The sequence below is a fragment of the Mustelus asterias genome, chromosome 2 (genome assembly GCF_964213995.1).
Source record: "Mustelus asterias chromosome 2, sMusAst1.hap1.1, whole genome shotgun sequence".
Classification (NCBI taxonomy): domain Eukaryota; kingdom Metazoa; phylum Chordata; class Chondrichthyes; order Carcharhiniformes; family Triakidae; genus Mustelus; species Mustelus asterias.
The window spans coordinates 81,969,803-81,987,627 of NC_135802.1; the positions used below are offsets into that span (position 1 = coordinate 81,969,803).

General features: G+C 40.6%; 1 protein-coding gene across 2 annotated transcripts in view; it reads left to right on the top strand.

Annotated features, from left to right (window-relative positions):
* Positions 1-6,757: 6,757 nt before the first annotated feature.
* Positions 6,758-17,825, top strand: part of glcci1a (glucocorticoid induced 1a) — a 189,041-nt gene continuing 177,973 nt past the window's right edge. For both annotated transcript variants that reach the window (XM_078238205.1, XM_078238216.1), the window contains exons 1-2: positions 6,758-7,436; positions 15,665-15,816. In XM_078238205.1, coding sequence (XP_078094331.1) covers positions 7,037-7,436; positions 15,665-15,816 — 552 coding nt within the window. In that variant the 5' untranslated portion in view covers positions 6,758-7,036. The remainder of the gene's footprint in view (positions 7,437-15,664; positions 15,817-17,825) is intronic.

Genomic DNA, 17,825 nt, shown 5'->3' on the forward strand with positions numbered 1-17,825 from the left:
TCTTAAATGCCTCTACAAAATTGTCGGTCTCTCAATTCATTATGGGTTGAAACTGTGTTTACATCACTGTAGTGATGGCCATATTGTTTTTACACAACTGGCTCTGTTTTTTCTCTCTCTTGTGGCACTAACTCAGGTTTATTTTTCTAATTCAGCATTCATTTTGCTTCTAATACTTTGGTTTGCTCACAAACACCTATTGCCACCATGTTATGTCTTGTAGTTCCCAGAAGTTGAATTAATCACACTTTTAGACAAAAATACCACAGCTTGCATTAAATGTATTTTTCCAGCTCTCGTCATGCGCTGCAGAATGATGTAATGTTGCATTGGTGCAAAGACCAATGTAGTGAGTGATCTGGAATCCTGACAATAGCTGTATAAACAATATAATTCTTAAATCATTTTGGAATAATATAGCACCATTCTAAACACTGCATATTAATGTATGAGGCAGCATCTTTATCAAACAATGTTTAGAATGAATTGTTTCATGCATATATAACAAAAATGTTATTTTAGAACAGATGATGAGAGCTGGAATATTGAATCTTAGAATGGTCGCTGAACAGGAAGCCATTTGGCCCATTGTGTCTGCTGCTGACCCTCTAAAGGAACAATTCACCTAATGCCATTCCCTTGCCTTCTCCCAATAACCCTGCAAATTTTTCCTTTCATTAATTGAACCTGATTTCAGCAATTCACAGGCCATGCATTCCAGGACCCAATCACTTGCTGTGATGTTAAAAATCATGTTGCTGTTGCTTCTTTTGCCAGATGCCTTAAAACTGCACCTTTTGCTTCTCGATGTTTTCACCCATGGGAACACCTTTTGTCCCTATCCACTCTGTCCAGACCCTTCATGATTTTGAATTCCTCTACCAAATTACTTCTCAATCTTCTCTTCTCCAAGGAAAACAGTCCTAACTTCTCCAAGCTATCTACATAATCACTGGAGCCATTCCCATGAATCTTTTTTTCACCCTCCTTAATGCCTTCATATCTTTCTTAAGTGTGGTGCCCAGAACTGGATACAGTATTCCTGTTGAGAGCGAACCAATACTTTACACAGGTTTAATATAATTTCCTTGCTTTTGTACTTTTAAAAAATTATTTCATGGGACACAGTGTCACTGGCTAAGCCAGTATTTTTATTGCCCATCCCTAATTGCGCTTGAGAAGGTGGTGGTGAGCTGTCTTCTTGTACTGCTGCAGTCCATGCAGTGCAGATACACCCACAGTGCTGTTAGGAAGGGAGTTCCAGGATTTTGACCCAGTGACAATGAAAGAATTACCATATATTTCTAAGTCTGGCTGGTGTGCGGCCTGGAGATGAACGTTCAAGTAGTGGTGTTTCCTTGAATTTACTGCCTTTGTTCTTGGTTGCAGGTTTGGAAGGTGCCCCTACTAAAAAACCCAGGATGCAGTATGCTTTATTAATCACTCTCTCAAATTCTTTTGCCTTTTTCAATTTGTGCACATTTCCAACTACGTCTCTCTACTGCTGCACCCCTTTTGTAGTGTACCCTTTTTTCACTGCCTCTCTGCATTCTTCCTACCAAAGTTAATCACTCCTCTGCAATTGGTGGCAGTTGAGCTTTTCCCCCTGCTGTGAAGTAGCTCTATGATTCAACTGGTTACAACAACAATTTGGCTAGTTTTTCTCGTTATTCTTTTATGGAATGTTGGTGTTGCTGGAAAGACCAGCATTTGTTGCCCATCCCTAATGGACCTTCAAGGTGCGTGACTCTCTGGGCCATTGCAGAGTTAAGGTCAACCATATTGCTGTGAGTCTGGAGTAGTATATAGGCCAGACCAGATAAGGATGGCAGTTCTCCTTCCTTAAAGGATATTAGCGGACCAGATGTGTTTTATAACAATTGGTGATAGTTGTCATGGTCACCATTACTGCAACTAGTTTTATATAACCGGTTTATTAATTGAATTTAAATTCCACCAGTTGCCTTGGTGGGACTTTGAAGCCATGTCCTTAGAACATTAGCCTAGACCTCTGGACTCGTCCAGTGATATTACCACTATGCTACTGCTCCCCGCTTTTGGTGTTAATATCATCAGTTTTCCTCAAGTAGTTTCTGCCTGCTTCCAACACAAGAAGATAGTTTTGGGACCATACACCATCATATTAGCAATTATCATCAAGAAGTATGGATCTTCCTTTCTGGTTTTCTTTTGCTGCATGAATTGTGCCCCTTCCTTTCCAAGCTCTGTGACATCCTTATTCTTCGCACGCTTTTGTGTGCAATTCTGCATACAATGAGATGAGAGACATGTTGTTAAAGCTTTTTGTTTTGCACTCATTAGGTCAAATGCAAAATGTTCCTTTCTTTTGTTTGTCCTGATGAGTGCAAGATGAAAGTCTTCAGCAAAATGTCTCCCTTTTTAGCAGTATTCAAGTTCTGTACAACCAAATGACAATGAGATCATCTAATTTCTATGTCAAACTGGCTAATTTTAAAGAGAGGAATTCTAGCAAATGGAGACAAAGTGAAATGAGCATGTTTGCAATTGTGCCACTCACTATTTGAAAGGTAAACATTTATGTGATCTTCACTTCTCTGATTATAAAGGGCTAGCATGAAGTCTGAAAAAAGAATTGAAGTTGGACAATATAATACAATACCTGCAGACTGGGATTATCGTTACTTGTGCACGTAGGGGTTCAGTTTAAACTTCAATAGTAACAATTGACAGGTCTGCTGAGCCCAATACTTCAAATACTTTCCAGGAACATGGACTTCTGAAAGGTATTTGACAAAGTTGCACATCAGACTTGAGCAAAGTTAGAGTTCATGGAATAAAAGGATTTGTTGCAACATCATGGTTACTAAATTGGCTGAGTAACAGGAAACAGAATGTACTGGTTAACAGTTGTTTTTCAGACTGAACGAAGGTTTATAGTGATGTTCCACAAGGATTGGCAATAGGACCCCTGCTCTTCCTCACATATGTTAATGGCCTAGACCTTGGTGTACAGGGCATAACTTCAAAATTTGCGATGATACAAACTTACAAATATTATGAACTGTGAGGAGGATAGTGTAGAATGTCAAAGGGACATAGACAATTTGGTGGAATAGGTGACTAAGTGACAGATGAAATTTAATGCAAAGAAGTGTGAACTGATTTGTTTGATAGAACACACACAGTATTCAAAAAAAATGTACAATTCTAAAAGAGATGCAGGAACAGAGGGAGCTGGGTGTATACGTGCATAAATCACTGGCAGTATATGTTGAGCGAGGGCACAGTTAATAAATCATACAGCATCCTGGGCTTTATCGATAGAGGCACTGAGCACAAAAGCAAGGAAGTCATGATAAACCTGTATAAGACACTGGTTGGATTGGAGGGTAGCTAATGTAAGCCCGTTATTAAAAAAGGGAGATAGAGAGCAAACAGGGAACTATAGACCAATGAGCCTAATGTCAGTACTGGGGAAGTTGCTAGAGTCCATTATCAAGGATTTCATAACTCAGCATTTGGAAGGCAGTGGTATAATCAGACAAAGTCAGCATGGATTTACAAAAGGAAAATCATGCTTGATGAATCTATTAGAATGCTTTGAGGATGTAACTGAGGAGAACCAGTGGATGTAGTTTATTTAGACTTTCAGAAGGCTTTTGACAAAGTTTGATTTGAATCATCATTGTCACATGTATTAGTATACAGTGAAAAGTATGGTTTCTTGCGTGCTATACAGACAAAGCATACCGTACATAGAGAAGGAAAGGAGAGAATGCAGAATGTAGTGTTACAGTCATAGCTAGGGTGTAGAGAAAGATCAACTTAATACGAGGTAGATTCATTCAGCAGGGAAAAAGCTGTTCTTGAGTCGGTTGGTATGTGTCGTCAGACTTTTGTATCTTTTTCCCGACGGAAAAAGGTGGAAGAGAGTATGTCCGGGGTGTGTGGGTCCTTAATTATGCTGGCTGCTTTTCTGAGGCAGCGGGAAGTGTAGACGGAGTCAATGGATGGGAGACTGGTTTGTGTGATGGACTGGGCTTCATTCACGACCCTTTGTAGTTTCTTATGGTCTTGGACAGAGCAAGAGCCATACCAAGCTGTGATACAACCAGAAAGAATGCTTTCTATAGTGCATCTGTAAAAGTTGCTGAGAGTCATAATGCACTTGCCAAATTTTCTTAGCCTCCCAATAAAGTAGAGGCGTTGGTGAGCTTTCTTAACTATAGCATTGGCATGGAGGGACCAGGACAGGTTGTTGGTGATCTGGACACCTGGAAACTTGAAGCTCTCAACCATTTCCACTTTGACCCGTTGATGTAGACAGGAGCATGGCCTCCACTACGCTTCCTGAAGTCGATGACTCTCATAACAGACTACTATGTAACGTTAAAGTAAATGGGATTGCAGGTAATGTCTTGAGATGGATAGAAAGCTGGCTAGCAGATAGGAAGCAAAGAGTTGGCATAAATGGGTCTTTTTCTGATTGGCAGTCAGTGACTAATGGGGTTTCACTAGGATCCGTGCTAGGACCCCAATTGTTCACATTATATATTAATGGAAGCGGGAACTGAATGTATTGACTCAATTTGCAGATGATACAAAGTTGGGTGGGAGGGTGAGCTGTGAGGAGTATGCAGAGATGCTTCAGCGTGATTTGGACAGGGCTGAGCATGTGGGCACATGCATGGCAGTTGCAGTCTAATGTGGATAAATGTGAGGTTATCCACTTTGGTAGCAATAATAGGAAGACAGATTATTACTTGAATGGGTGTAAATTGAGAGAGGTGGATACTCAGTGAGACCTTGGTGTCCTAGTGCATCAGTTGCTTAAAGTAAGCGCGCAGGGACAGCAGGCAGTAAAGTTGGCAAATGGTATGTTGGCCTGCATAGCGAGAGGATTTGAGTACAGGGATAGGGATGTTTTGCTGCAATTATATAGGGTGTTGATGAGGCCACATCTGGAGTATTGTGTGCAGTTTTGTTGTCCTTATCAGAGGAAGGATGTCCTTGCTATTGAGGGAGTACAGCGAAGGTTTACCAGGTATGGCAGGTCTTTTATTCATTCGTGGGACATGGGCATTGCTGGCTGGCCAGCATTTATTGCCCATCTCTAGTTCCCTTGAGAAGGTGGTGGTGAGGAGGATGCAGAGATGCTTCATTCAGCATGATTTGGATAGGCTGAGCGTGTGGGCACATGCTTGGCAGATGAGGTATGATGTGAATAAATGTGAGGTTATCCACATCACATGAGAGACTAAGTCAGTTTGAATCATATTCACTGGAGTTTAGAAGAGTGAGAAGGGATCTCATAGAAACTTATAAAATTCTAACAGGGTAGATTCAGAAAGAATGTTCCCAATGGTGGGGTAAAGAACTAGGGGTCATTGTTTGAAGATAAGGGGTGTAAATCTTTTAGAACTGAGGTCAGGAGAAATTTCTTCACCCAGAGGGTGGTGAATGTGTGGAATTCACTACCACAAAGTAGTTGAGGCCAAACCGTTGTCTGATATCATGAAGAAATTAGATATAGCTCAAGGGGCTAAAGGGATCAAAGGATATGTAGGGAAGGGGGATCAGCATATTGAATTTGATGATCAAACATGATCAAAATGAATGGTGGAGCAGGCTTGAAGGGCCAAATGGCCTACTCCTGTTTCTAGTTTCTAAGGTTAAACCTCAACTGGATTATTCTGTCCAGTTGTGGCATTTTGTGAAGAATGAGAAGGTATTAGCGTGGGTGCAGAAAAGATTCATGAGAGTGGTTCCAGGGATGGGGAACTTCAGCTACATAAATAGATAGAAGTTAAGACTGTTCTCCTTGGGGGCAAAAAGGTGAAGGCGATAGAGGTATTTGACAGCAGTATTCAAGATCATGAGGGGTCTGGACAGAGTAGATAGGAAGAATCTGATCTTCTGGATTGAAGGAGCAAAAATCAGAGGGCATAGATTTTTAAAAATTGGCAAAAAGCAATGGGGACATGAAGAAAAACCTTTCTGTGCAACAAGTGGTTAGGATCTGGAATGCACTGCTTGAGGGAGTGGCATGGGCAGGTTTAATCGAGGCTTTCAAGTGGGATTATTATCTGTAAAGGAAGAACGTGCAGGACTACAGGCTGGTAGAGTGGCTCAACGTGAATTGCTCCCTTTTGAGAGAGAGCACAGATACAATCGGCCGAATGGCCTCCTCGGCTGTAACTATTCTGCGATTGTGAGAACCTTTGGGGAAAAGGGTAAACTTTTGCAAAAAAAATACCGTGCATTTCAAGCTCGCGTACCAGGCACTTGAACAACTGAACTGACAATGCAAGGCAAACGGGTAAGACATCGATATCTTCCTGTAATCAGCAGCACTGCAGCCAATGAAGAAGAAGCCCAGGCCCTGAACCAACCTCTCACTCGGGGCACTGGGTTGAGTGTGTCAATCACAGTGACGTCACAATCGCCGGAGCTGGTCACCCAGCCCTGATTGGATGGGGACGTTAATCAGGCTGCGATTATGCTGTTCGAACAGCCAATAGAAGAGGAAGGTCGGGAGATAGGTCCGCCCATCCCATTTACCTATTGGCCAGAAGACTGCCCATCACAACGACACCGGAGGCTATCGGCCAATGGAATGAGGGGCTTTCGGGGGGTGTCGCGCTACCCCAAGTTCCTGGCTTCTAATTGGACGGGAGCAGTGTCAATCAGAGTTCCATTAGAGCAGCCTCTCCTCTGATTGGGCTCCTGTGTTGTCACTTGCAGCTGGCTTGTCATTTCTGTGAGGCTAGGCTGAGGACAGCAAGGCGAATGAGTGAGACACAGAGCCGGGGATTAACTAGAGTCACTTTGCAACCGCACCGCTTCAAGCAAAAGGAGAGGGGAAGAAGGAGCAAAATCATTCACAAAATAACACCATTTAGGACAATAATCAATAACCAGCCGAAGCAAAAAAAATATCCTTGAGCGTCCTGAGCTCCCCAGCGTGCCCGGAGTGAAGACCTTCCTGCAGTTTGTTCAGACAATACATTTGATATTAATTTGGAGAACGCGCCTGTATTAAAGCGATTTCACCATGTCCTCCTCCTCCTCACAACAAGCGTCTCAAAGAGTGCGGCGCAATGGGTCGCCGACTTCGAACCGCCTGCAGCCCATCAGGGCCACCGTGCCCTTCCAGCTGAGACAAGGCAATAACAGCCCGACCCGCTCCTCCTCCTGCAGCGGCAGCACCAGCTCCCCGGCAGTGGCAGCAGCAACTCACTCTGCATTTACAGCAACAGCAACCACCTCGACCTCAACAGCAGCCACATCCACCACCTCCAACGGACAGAAACTTTCCCCGACCTCGTCGCCCACTTCTTCGCTTTGGGCTCCGGCTGCGATTGTCGCCGCCGACGGACGCATGAGACACAGACGGTCTCCTGACAGTAGGAGCTCACCTGAGAGAAGGAGCCCCAGCTCTCCTGTTTATAAAGGTACAGAAGGAAGGCAGTCTATTGTTATCACAGTTAAATTAAAAGAACGATACCATTATGTGAACGCGTGTTTGTCAGGGTATTTACCACTTTTTTCCTTCAAACCTGTTTACAAAGGTTAGTATTTTTCTCGTCTATTGCCGTACAAATGTATGAAGCCTAGACTTTAAAAAAAAAAATAATTGGGATGTTTTTCCACCTAATTAATAAAGGTAAAGAAACACCCATGTAGCAGTTTGTAAAGCTACACAAAAGCATTGCAACTATAGGGCTTGGTATTGTTTAAATGTAAGGGGTAAGAAATTGCAATTATATTTATTTTGTGTGTGATGGTGCAAAAAAATGACTGCAGGGTTGGTGATGTTTTTGTTGATGCAGAAGGGGGTTTAAATGACATGTGGGTTTCTGTGTATGCAGGCGAGGCAGAGACCCAGAAGGATTTTTTTTCCTGGGGCTGATCCACATGATGTCAGCTTTCCAGCATGTATGGAGCAGATTATTTTAATGACGATAAAGGACATTGGAACGGTTTTTTAATTAACTCTCAAACAGCTCTTGGTCTTGTAAACAGTTGGGTTACCTACATGTTAGTTTAAGCAATCCATCTCGCACATTACAACCAGGGCATTTTACATTCCCAGCAAATACAACCGACGGCTCAAAATGCATTAATGTAAATTCAATGCCAATTTGCAGCATTTCAATATTTTCCCAATTGTTTTGTGTCCATCATTTCGGATTCCACTTTCACCGTCCATATAAAGCAAAACTCGATTTGAAGACCAAACCCGCTTGAAAAGCTGCGGGCGGGGGACACTGGATGGAGAGAGGCTTTGCCTTTCTAGCCAGTGTTATGATGAAGGCTTTTCACTTTGTACAGGCGCCAGCGTTTTGCTCCGTACTTCAAAGCGGCAGGAACACTAGATAGAAGATATTTAATGAGGTTAAATAAAGCAATACGTTGAAATTAAATTAGGTACATTCTGAAATGGTGAAATGTTGACATGTGCATCAATGCAACGTGACTGACAAGCTTATATTTGTAAAAATGAAATGTCTTACAACCATAAATGGCTGGGGTATCTCGCATTTGTATACGGTTGAACTTGAAGCTGGATAGTGTTAGCAGGTTAAAATGTCCTCGTGGTGTAATTCACCTGGAATCTGATTTTTATATGCATAGCTGGTCAGTTCAAGACTTGATTAATGTCAGACTTCATTGTATTAGGTATTTACTTTGGATTAAAATATATTACATTTTCCCACTGGCTTTCAGGCTGTTTACGAGCCAGCTGCAGCAATGAAGCCAAGGTACGATTACTGGGGTTCTGGCAAAGTATTTTTCCTCCCCCTCCAGGTTCACGCCCGCTGATGCAGAAACTTAAGATCATTTTAAAAAGTGGGAGGCGAAGAAAAACATGAATGAAATTAAAACGCTAGTTTTAAATGTCTCTGCCCGGTACAGACGTGTGTGATAAAATGCGATTCTAAATCTGATCCTAATCACTTACAGCCTTGCCAATGCAATGCATTTAAGTAGGGGGAGAATATATTTTAAAGAGCGATAATGATATTCAGTGCCAGAGAATGGGCTGCTTTATTGCAGAGCTGCCGAATGCACTTGGCATTCAGACAGTAACACATGGACCCAGGGCTTGTGGCATTTTAATTCATTCGGGGGCCGTAGCAAAGGACAATACGCAAACTCCACTAAAGCGCAGCAACATCGAGCTTGCGTGAAATGCCATACACTTGTGGAATTTACACACAAGCCTAACTATCGATTTGCATTTTAATAAAAATTGAATTCGGTAACTTTTTTTGCATTAATTGGTGCCGACTCAGGTCACTTAACCGGAGTCACTTCCTCCTCTCGATATTGTGATTTAAGGAGAAGTCGGTGGTTTATTCGCACTCACTGTTTACATAACATGTTTGCTGCCTGACCTGGTTTCCATGAATCGGACATTAATTTCTTCTGATCTCCTGATGCCTTTCTAGTCTGTGCGGGGAGCCCTCATGCAGTAATCCCACTGCTTCCAGAAAAGCTCCCCGACATACATCTTTAAACACATCAGCCACCCTGTGCAAACCTCGATTGCACATTTGGTGGTGATGGTGTTTTTTTTCCCTTTAAATTTACAAATTCGTGCGTTTAAAGTCAAAACACATTAAATCGGGGCGAAATTTGCACGGATGTCCAGTTCGACCCGTCGTTCTCCTTTTGCAAATCTCCCCATTGATGACAAAACATTTTTAACAAAGGCAAATGTTATTTTCTGTCTGAAGCCGCAGCTAGCTGTCACTCTCGGGCTGTGAGCATGTTGACGGGCCGGGAGCCAGTGAATGAAGGCGGGGCTGAAGATGGGTTTCCTTGTGTGGGAACTGGAGGCGAATGTCATTCCACCAGCACTTTTTTATTGTTTTAAAATCCACTTCAACCTTTTAAGACAGCGTTTGAAGGAGCTGGATATAACCCCACGGGCTCAGATTTGATTGCAAGCAGAAAACCAAGATTTTAACAATGGTTTTCGAGGTGATTGCTGCTTTACAAGGGATAGCAAAACCCCCCACTTCATTCCTGTTTATTTTATATGGGAATATTGCACTTCTTCAGCTCCCTGCTATTTGTGTGGGATGGGATGCGAGTCCTCGATCCTGCAATCTTATTCGGAGCTTGACTGAAATAAATACCTGGGATCAGTTTTTATATACAGGTTCAGAACTAAAATATCAATTTTTGGATTAAAATATTGTTAAAATTCCCCTTTTAAATAGAAATAAACGCACGTGATGGTTGGAAATGCCGGCATTTGGTGCAGAGATAAAATCTTTAATTTAAAAGAATACCTAATTAAATTTAAGTCAGGTGTAAGTTATTTCGAATAACAAATGAGCGTTTTGGTGAACAAACACACTTTGCTATACTGGTCAGTTGATTTGTGGTCTGGGCTTTTGCAAGCAACAGGCAGAGCTTGGCAGTATTGGGGTAAAATATCATCATTCCTTTGCTCAGTAATAATTTGGCCTAGTACCAATTAACACAATAATTAACATCAAAGCATTTATAGATGGAAACTATAGAAGTTTATAGCTTTGAAGGAGACCAATTGGCCCATGGTGTCTTTGCCAGCTTTCTGCTAGAATGACCCAAATCTAATCAGTGTTCTGTTCTCTCGCTAGAGTCATATGTTACCTTCTTCAAATATTTATCCAACTTTCCTCTAAACAGTGGAACAGTCTTTACTTCAACCACAGCTGCCTGTTTAGAGATTTCTCCTACCTTTTCTTTTTGCTGTCTTGGTGATTAATTTTAAATTGACCCTTTATTATTGACTTCACGGTTAGATGAACTACTTTCTCTCATCTCTACCAACGCCATCACTATTTAAAAATCTTTATTAAATCTTATCTACTTTGGCTAGAGTAACAAAGGCTGACAGTAGCAAAGGCTAAGGAAAGATTTAATAAAGTCATCATGATATCTGGGATCCTTTCTCATAATTGTAGACATGCTAGGATGGAAATTGTTTTAAGCATTCTGTTGCTTCAAAGTCCCTACTATAACTGTGGCTAAAACAGAATATGACACCCTAAACTGTGGTATTTCTAATGCTTAGATTACATTCACAACGGTATCATGAACTCTTCTAGTCTACCTCACTTTATAAAATCTAAAATTGTATTGGTCTTTATACTGCATTCGATTTTGAGCGTCAAACTTCAAGAAAGAAATTTGACCTTGGAAGAGCAGTGTGTGAATTCACTGGAACAGTACCAGGTCTAAAGGGTTAAATTATAAGGACAGGTGATACTAACTTGGTTTGTATTCCTTTGAATTTAGAAGATTGAAGGGGGCCCTAATTAAGCTGTTCAAAATGATGAAAGCGTTTGCTAAGATAGATTCAAATAAACAAGTGTCCTCTTGTGGGGGAATCTAGAACAAGAGCGCGTAATCTTATAATTAAAGCTATTTCATTTTGGAGTGAAATCAAGAAGCATTTTCTCTGGCAAGGGATAGTAGTTGAAATCTGGATGTCACCTGCAAACATATGAAATAAAGCATTGGGAAGGATAAAAGAATTAATTGGAGTAGGCACTAAGTGGAATGACACAAAATGATGTTGATGAACAGAGCCACCTAGGGGTTCAAATACACAAGTGCGCGTTTAGGAAGATTGCAGAGTGGATCATCCAATTCCCTAAGCCTATTACACTGTTCCATTAGATTACAGATGATCTGAATCTGCAGGATGCATTGAAATTTTCAAAATTATTATGACACATTTTTGGGTAAGGATACGAATGGATATGGAACAAAGGGAAGTAAATGGAGTTTAGGTATATCTCTGACCTAATGTAATTGAATATCAGAAACATTTCAGAGCTGAATGGCCATGGTATGTACTCTGAATCCATGCACTTTAGGGAATTGTGTATTTAAACCCCTAAGTATCTGTTCATATTTTTCCAGCAAGTGTATTCTCCCAATTTCTTTTTTGCCCCTCCAAATGCTTCACTTCACAATTATCCATGTTAAATTGCATCTGCACCAGCACCATTCCCTGTAATTTTTTGTTGTTGAAGTGCATGGGTGATTTCTTCAAGTGTGAAGCTCATTAAAAAATTTTTATCCTGCACCTGTGGTGATTTAATGGCACCACTGGACCTTTCAGGTTGCTGTGCAGCTTAGAGGGAACACACTCACCAGCCTGGCCGTTCTACTAAACAACCTGTTTTCTTGAAATCTCCATATTCACCACCTCGTTTGCTAAACCTTGAGTAGGAGATTTGATGCACAATAAGGACTGTAAAAGGCTTAGAAGACAAACTGATTTAGGATTGGTTCTGATGATTTCAAGAACCTTTGTTATTGGCTATATTATTATGACATTGGGCTGTGCTTAGACATATTAAGGACTTTGTCTCTGCGTCCAGTGTTGCGTTATAACATTGGTCAAATGTCACAGTTAGAGCTATTTCAGTGTTCCTTTTGCATGAGATTTTAGTATGCAGGCTAGTATTGTCTGCAGAAGTCGAGCCATGGCAATTGGTTATGGGATGTGGGTGTTGCTGGCTAGGCCAGCATTTTCTGCCCATCCTGAAATAGCCTGAGAAGGTGGTTGTAAGCTGTCGCCTTGAACCGCTGCAGTCCCTGTGGTGTAGGTACACTCTGAGCTGTCTGGGAGGGAGTTCTGGGATTTTGACCCAGTGACAGTGATGGAATGGTGATATATTTATAAGTTCAAGATGGTGAATGACTTGGAGGGGAATGTCTAGGTGGTGGTGGTCTCATAGTACTGACTATCACACCCTAATTATTTATGCATAGTGCTAAAACAGATTTTAAAACATCACTAATGTAAAATGTCAAACAAATTTTATGTATGCTTTGAATTTTGCTCAACATGTAATTCTTCTGGGGATTGTTTAGGTTGATGGGCAACAGCTTCAGAACACACCCATGAGAATATTTGAGGTGAATTATAAATTTAACATCGTCACAGCTAGGGCTATTTAAATTATCTTTTTGTGGTAGATCTCATGACACAGGATAGTATTGAGAGTAATTGTCTTACCATGATCAAATGGTTCTATGGACACCCTTTTTCCTTCAAGTCCAATTTAGGTGGGAGAGATGATTTTTAGAGGTGTCCCAACTGGTAACCAAGATGAAATAATTCCTACTTTGTGCTGCTCCATTTAATGTAGTTGTCCGGTTGTAAATTCATGGAACTGACTGAGTTAGTGATGTATAGCTCTAAGCTCAAACTTGTCCCCACCTTGATGGAAATTAAATGCACAAGCATTTCAACTTTGTCCTCCGATTTCTCATCATTTCAAACTGTTGAACATTGAAAAATGTGTTTTGAATTGAATTCTTTTTAGCATGGTATTGTTCACAACATTAAATTTCCACCCACTTTATTTATGTATAAATATTGCAATTTGATCTCCAGACTTGGAGTATAATGTACTTGACCTTGCAAGCCAGTTTTGTTTGCAAGTATACCATTGGTAATTATTAATTAATCATTCTCTCTTTGTTTAAAATGTTCTCAGTAGCTGTATGTTGGAGCATTGGATTCTCAGTTCATTCTGATTGCAGCCTTAATGAACATTTTCAATAAGAATTTACAGCGAGATGTGTTTGACTATCATTGATTTGGGAAGAAATGTCAACCTGATTTTCTGGACTGGAAGTGTTCCCACATGGGGACTGTCAAAGGAACCGACATAATGACATCCATGAAGATTTCTATTTTCTGGACTCGTGTTTTTCTCGCAATAGTGCAGGAATTGGAGGGAGTGGAAATCATTCAGCTTGTGATTTGAGAGAAAACGCCAAAATAATTTCTGTTTCTGTAGCTATTCAACACTTTTTTTTAGGTTGCTGCTTAGCATGATTTATTTAGTAGGCAATTAGCTGCCAAACCAATGCCACTGTCATTTCCTTCTTGCTGATAGGTGTAGGTGCAAGAGCTGCTTGGATTCCCTTGTTTTGTCTTTTTAACATTTTTTCTTTCCTTCCTTACAATATCATTTGACGGGAGGAAGTTATTTCCCTGATAGCATAACTCAGAGTGGCAGCTTACTATGTGGAAGGCTTCCACTCAGTGGCGCGTAATTTTTACCTTTTGGTTTTTACTCGCTTTATCTGAAGTGCTGCTACGTTGTTTGATCCCTATTCCTGGCTGTGCCATTATAACCATCGTTCCATGGCAAAACGCACTGGAGCGACAATGAGTTTTGTTTCATTGTTTTGCTTTCTGAAATGATCTCCAGCCATGTGTGAATATGCTGTCCTGCCATGTGAGGCCTGCTGCTAGCAGTGTCACAAGAACTGACATGATGAAAGTAATGTCAATACTGTATGTCTGTTCTGGATGCTAACAGTGTAATCTTCAAAGATGATGTCCAATTACATGTGAATGTTTGCTAGGGGCAGTGAAGCAGACTGAATGACAGTGACAGAGTTTTTGTAGTTACTATGTTACCAGTTACTGCGCATTGGTTATGATTGAAATGAGTATGTCCGCAGGCTTCTCCTATGGCATCTTCAGAATGACCTAAGCTTTCTTGGTAATGTGAAAGTTCTCATAATTTTGTCGGTGATTTGTCCAGCTTGTGTCAGCAGTTCTTATAGTTCAATGCGAAGTAGAGCAATGGTGCCAGAAGTTAATGATGCTGGTTATTGCTGTACAGAAGACACACTGATCTATTTGGCAGCAGTCATGTGAACTGATTTTTAAAAAAAAATACTGGGGGCTGTTTTGAACACTTGTACCCCTCACTCCCCATTGATTGCAAAGTACAGCCTTTTTAATTCATGTCAACAAGACTTCTTTCCTGTAGCACAGGTGAAGCATAATCTTTTGTAGTAAATACAGTAGCCAAAATCTTTTATCAGTGGTTAGCTGATTAATCAAATAGTTCTGCCATGGTTCACATTTACTTTGCCTGTACTAAAACACTAAGTCTTTTTGAAAACATCTTTGTTCTTGATTGTTAGAAGGCAGAAGTTTTGCTTTCAACTTCTGAATGACATTTGTGAACATAAACTTTCACAAAAGGTGAATCATGAATATAAATCGATTGTTGCATGGTACTTAACTGAATTGAGAAACTTGTTTTTAATCAAAAGGCCCTGGGTAATGTGTGTTTTAATTTGAGCCTTTGGGAGTCACTAATTTGATTGACGTTCCGATCACAAACACTCTGGTCAGGCTGCTTTGGAGCATTGACCTTGACCTTAGGATGCAGGAGGAGCTTGCAGGATATGTTTTAATTTGGGGAAGAATACCATGATCATGGAATATGGCAAATAAGCATTGGGGCGGGGGTGAATTGCAGTTACTCTGCATATTTAAATTGTAATGGTTGACGAAGAAAAGGGACCAGAATGTTGCCACAGCCATTAATTTTATTTTATCCATATTTAAGTTGATATGGAGGAGTAAGTTGCAGTCAATTATTTTAAATATCGGTGCACACAGTATAAGGAAAAAGCTTTGCTGTCATGCAATGGTAACCATGAAGTATCTCCTTGTGCATTGTGCTTTTAATATTGAGCAGGGTGTTTAATAAGCCAAATGTACTTGAGTAATATGTATGGAAGTTTATTTTGCACAACATAGTTTTATAGTAGATTTACATTTTCTCTGAGGAATCATTTTGGTCATCAGGCAAGAACTGTGTACTATTTACTGCTCCTTCACTTTCCACAGTTGAAAGGTCCAAATCTCAACAGATGAGAACCTCAAATACAATCCGGCGCACCTCATCTCTAGACACCATAACAGGACCCTATCTCACAGGACAGTGGCCACGTGATCCCCATATACACTACCCATCATCTATGAAAGACAAATCTACACAGGTAAAGAGCAAAATTGAGATTTGGGGTTTGTTATACTATATTGATGTTTTGTGACCTTGATCAGTGTATGACCACCATTCATTTTTAAAATACTTGCTGCATCTTTATTTAGTCATTGAGCATATTTTGAATGCTGATTTAAAAAAAAAAAAATTGTTGTTCAACTCTTGCTGCTGTTATCTATATTGGGTTTCAGAAAGTTCTAGATGCGCCAGTACTAATGCCACTTTCTTAGTCATAAGTCCAGAATTACTGTCACTATCATTATCTTCTGATAATTAAAGAACTGAGATTTGAAATGTTAGACATGATTAGTATTATTAAATAAAATGTGTCATGATCAAGCATCATGTCTAACATGGTGGCATTGTTTCCGTAGGAACCAATAATTGCTATATTGTGTACAGTAATAAGGTGTCTTTGTGGAGATTCCACGTAGTTGAGGGCTAAATTCATCAGTGGCTTTGCTTTTCACCTTAATTATAGGGCCTATTGCACTGCAATTCTTGTTTGAAGTTATAATTTAGTTTTCATCTGCATGTGTCATTGATTTTTTGGGTTCCTCCTCTCTGTAGCATTTCTGGCCGACAGATGTATTTCTCTTAGCCCATTGCTAATACCTTTCTCCTGTTGCATAATTATGTCAAGGGTATAGACTTAATAGGGTGCTATATTGTTGCAGTGTCTAAGAAGCAGAAAAGTTTGTAACTGCTGTAGTGTGATATAGCTGGGTAACAAAATGCTCAGTGGTTTTTCTTGCTCTTGTAATGATGAGATGCTGGTTGTGGAGAATGGTGTTCCTGATTCATGACCTCGTGAAATTCAAGATGAGTGAGAAAAAATAGGAGTGGACTGAAGTATTTTTATTTACTACAAAAGCTTTTTGGAGTGTTAAATGTGAGGAAGTCTTATTGCATTATATGTGAACTTGGTGAGACCACACCTAGAGGATTGTGTACAGTTTTGGCTTCCATCTTGAGACAAGTATGCCCTAAGGAAGGATATACTTGTCTTAGAGTACAGCAAGGATTCACGAGATAGATGAGCAATTGAGTAGACTAGGCCTATATTCCCTTTGGATTAAGAATGAAAGATGATCTCATCGAAGCATGTAAAACTCTTAATGGGCTCAACAAGATAGGTCTGAGAAGATGATTTCCCCCTGGCTGAGGAATCCAGAACTAGAAGCCCCAGTCTCAAGATAAGGGCTCAACCATTTAGGACCAAAATGAGCAGAAATGTCTTCACTGTAAGGGTTGTGAATTTTTGGAATTCTCTGTCCCAGAGATAGATGCTCAGTTATTGAGTATAGTCAAAACAGATCACTACATCTGTTGATACTAAGAGAATTAAGGGATATGGAGATAACATGGGAATATGTAACTGAGGTAGGAATTCAACCCTGGTCTTACTGAATGGGAGGCTGTGCACGAGGGCATACACCTATTTCTAATGTTCTTGTTCAGGGATTTGTACAGACATCAGATTGGTGTGACAAGCTTTTAATAAGTTGGAATACGGTACTATTTTGAAATGCCCACTTATATTAAATGTGTAAATATTTTGAAAACACAATCTGTGCCTTATCCGGTAAACGCCCGCCATTATTCAATGCGGTGTTGTGTTGGAAGGACTTCCAATTGGGTCAGGACCACGTGATTTGTCTGGCCTTGCCTGACGGTTTCCTGAATGGCCTGTTGGTGGTAGAGACTCTGCCCAGGCCAAACAAAGCCAGTGATGGTGAGAAAGCAGAAGTTTCTGACATTGGATGTTCCTGTTTCCTTAACACTCCAATAGACCCAGTGACCCACCTCTGTGCCAACTAGAATTAGTCATTCTCAGTCATCGAGTGGCAGAGGCTGGCTTCATCTGGAAGTCCAGGCTAGGATTGTGGTCTGGATGCCTGAAGAAAAATTAAACCATTTCAATGAGGTTATTTTCTTACCTGAAATTCTGCCAGGTCAGATTGTGCTGCAACTTTTGGCTTGTGGGCAAAGATGTGCCCTCAG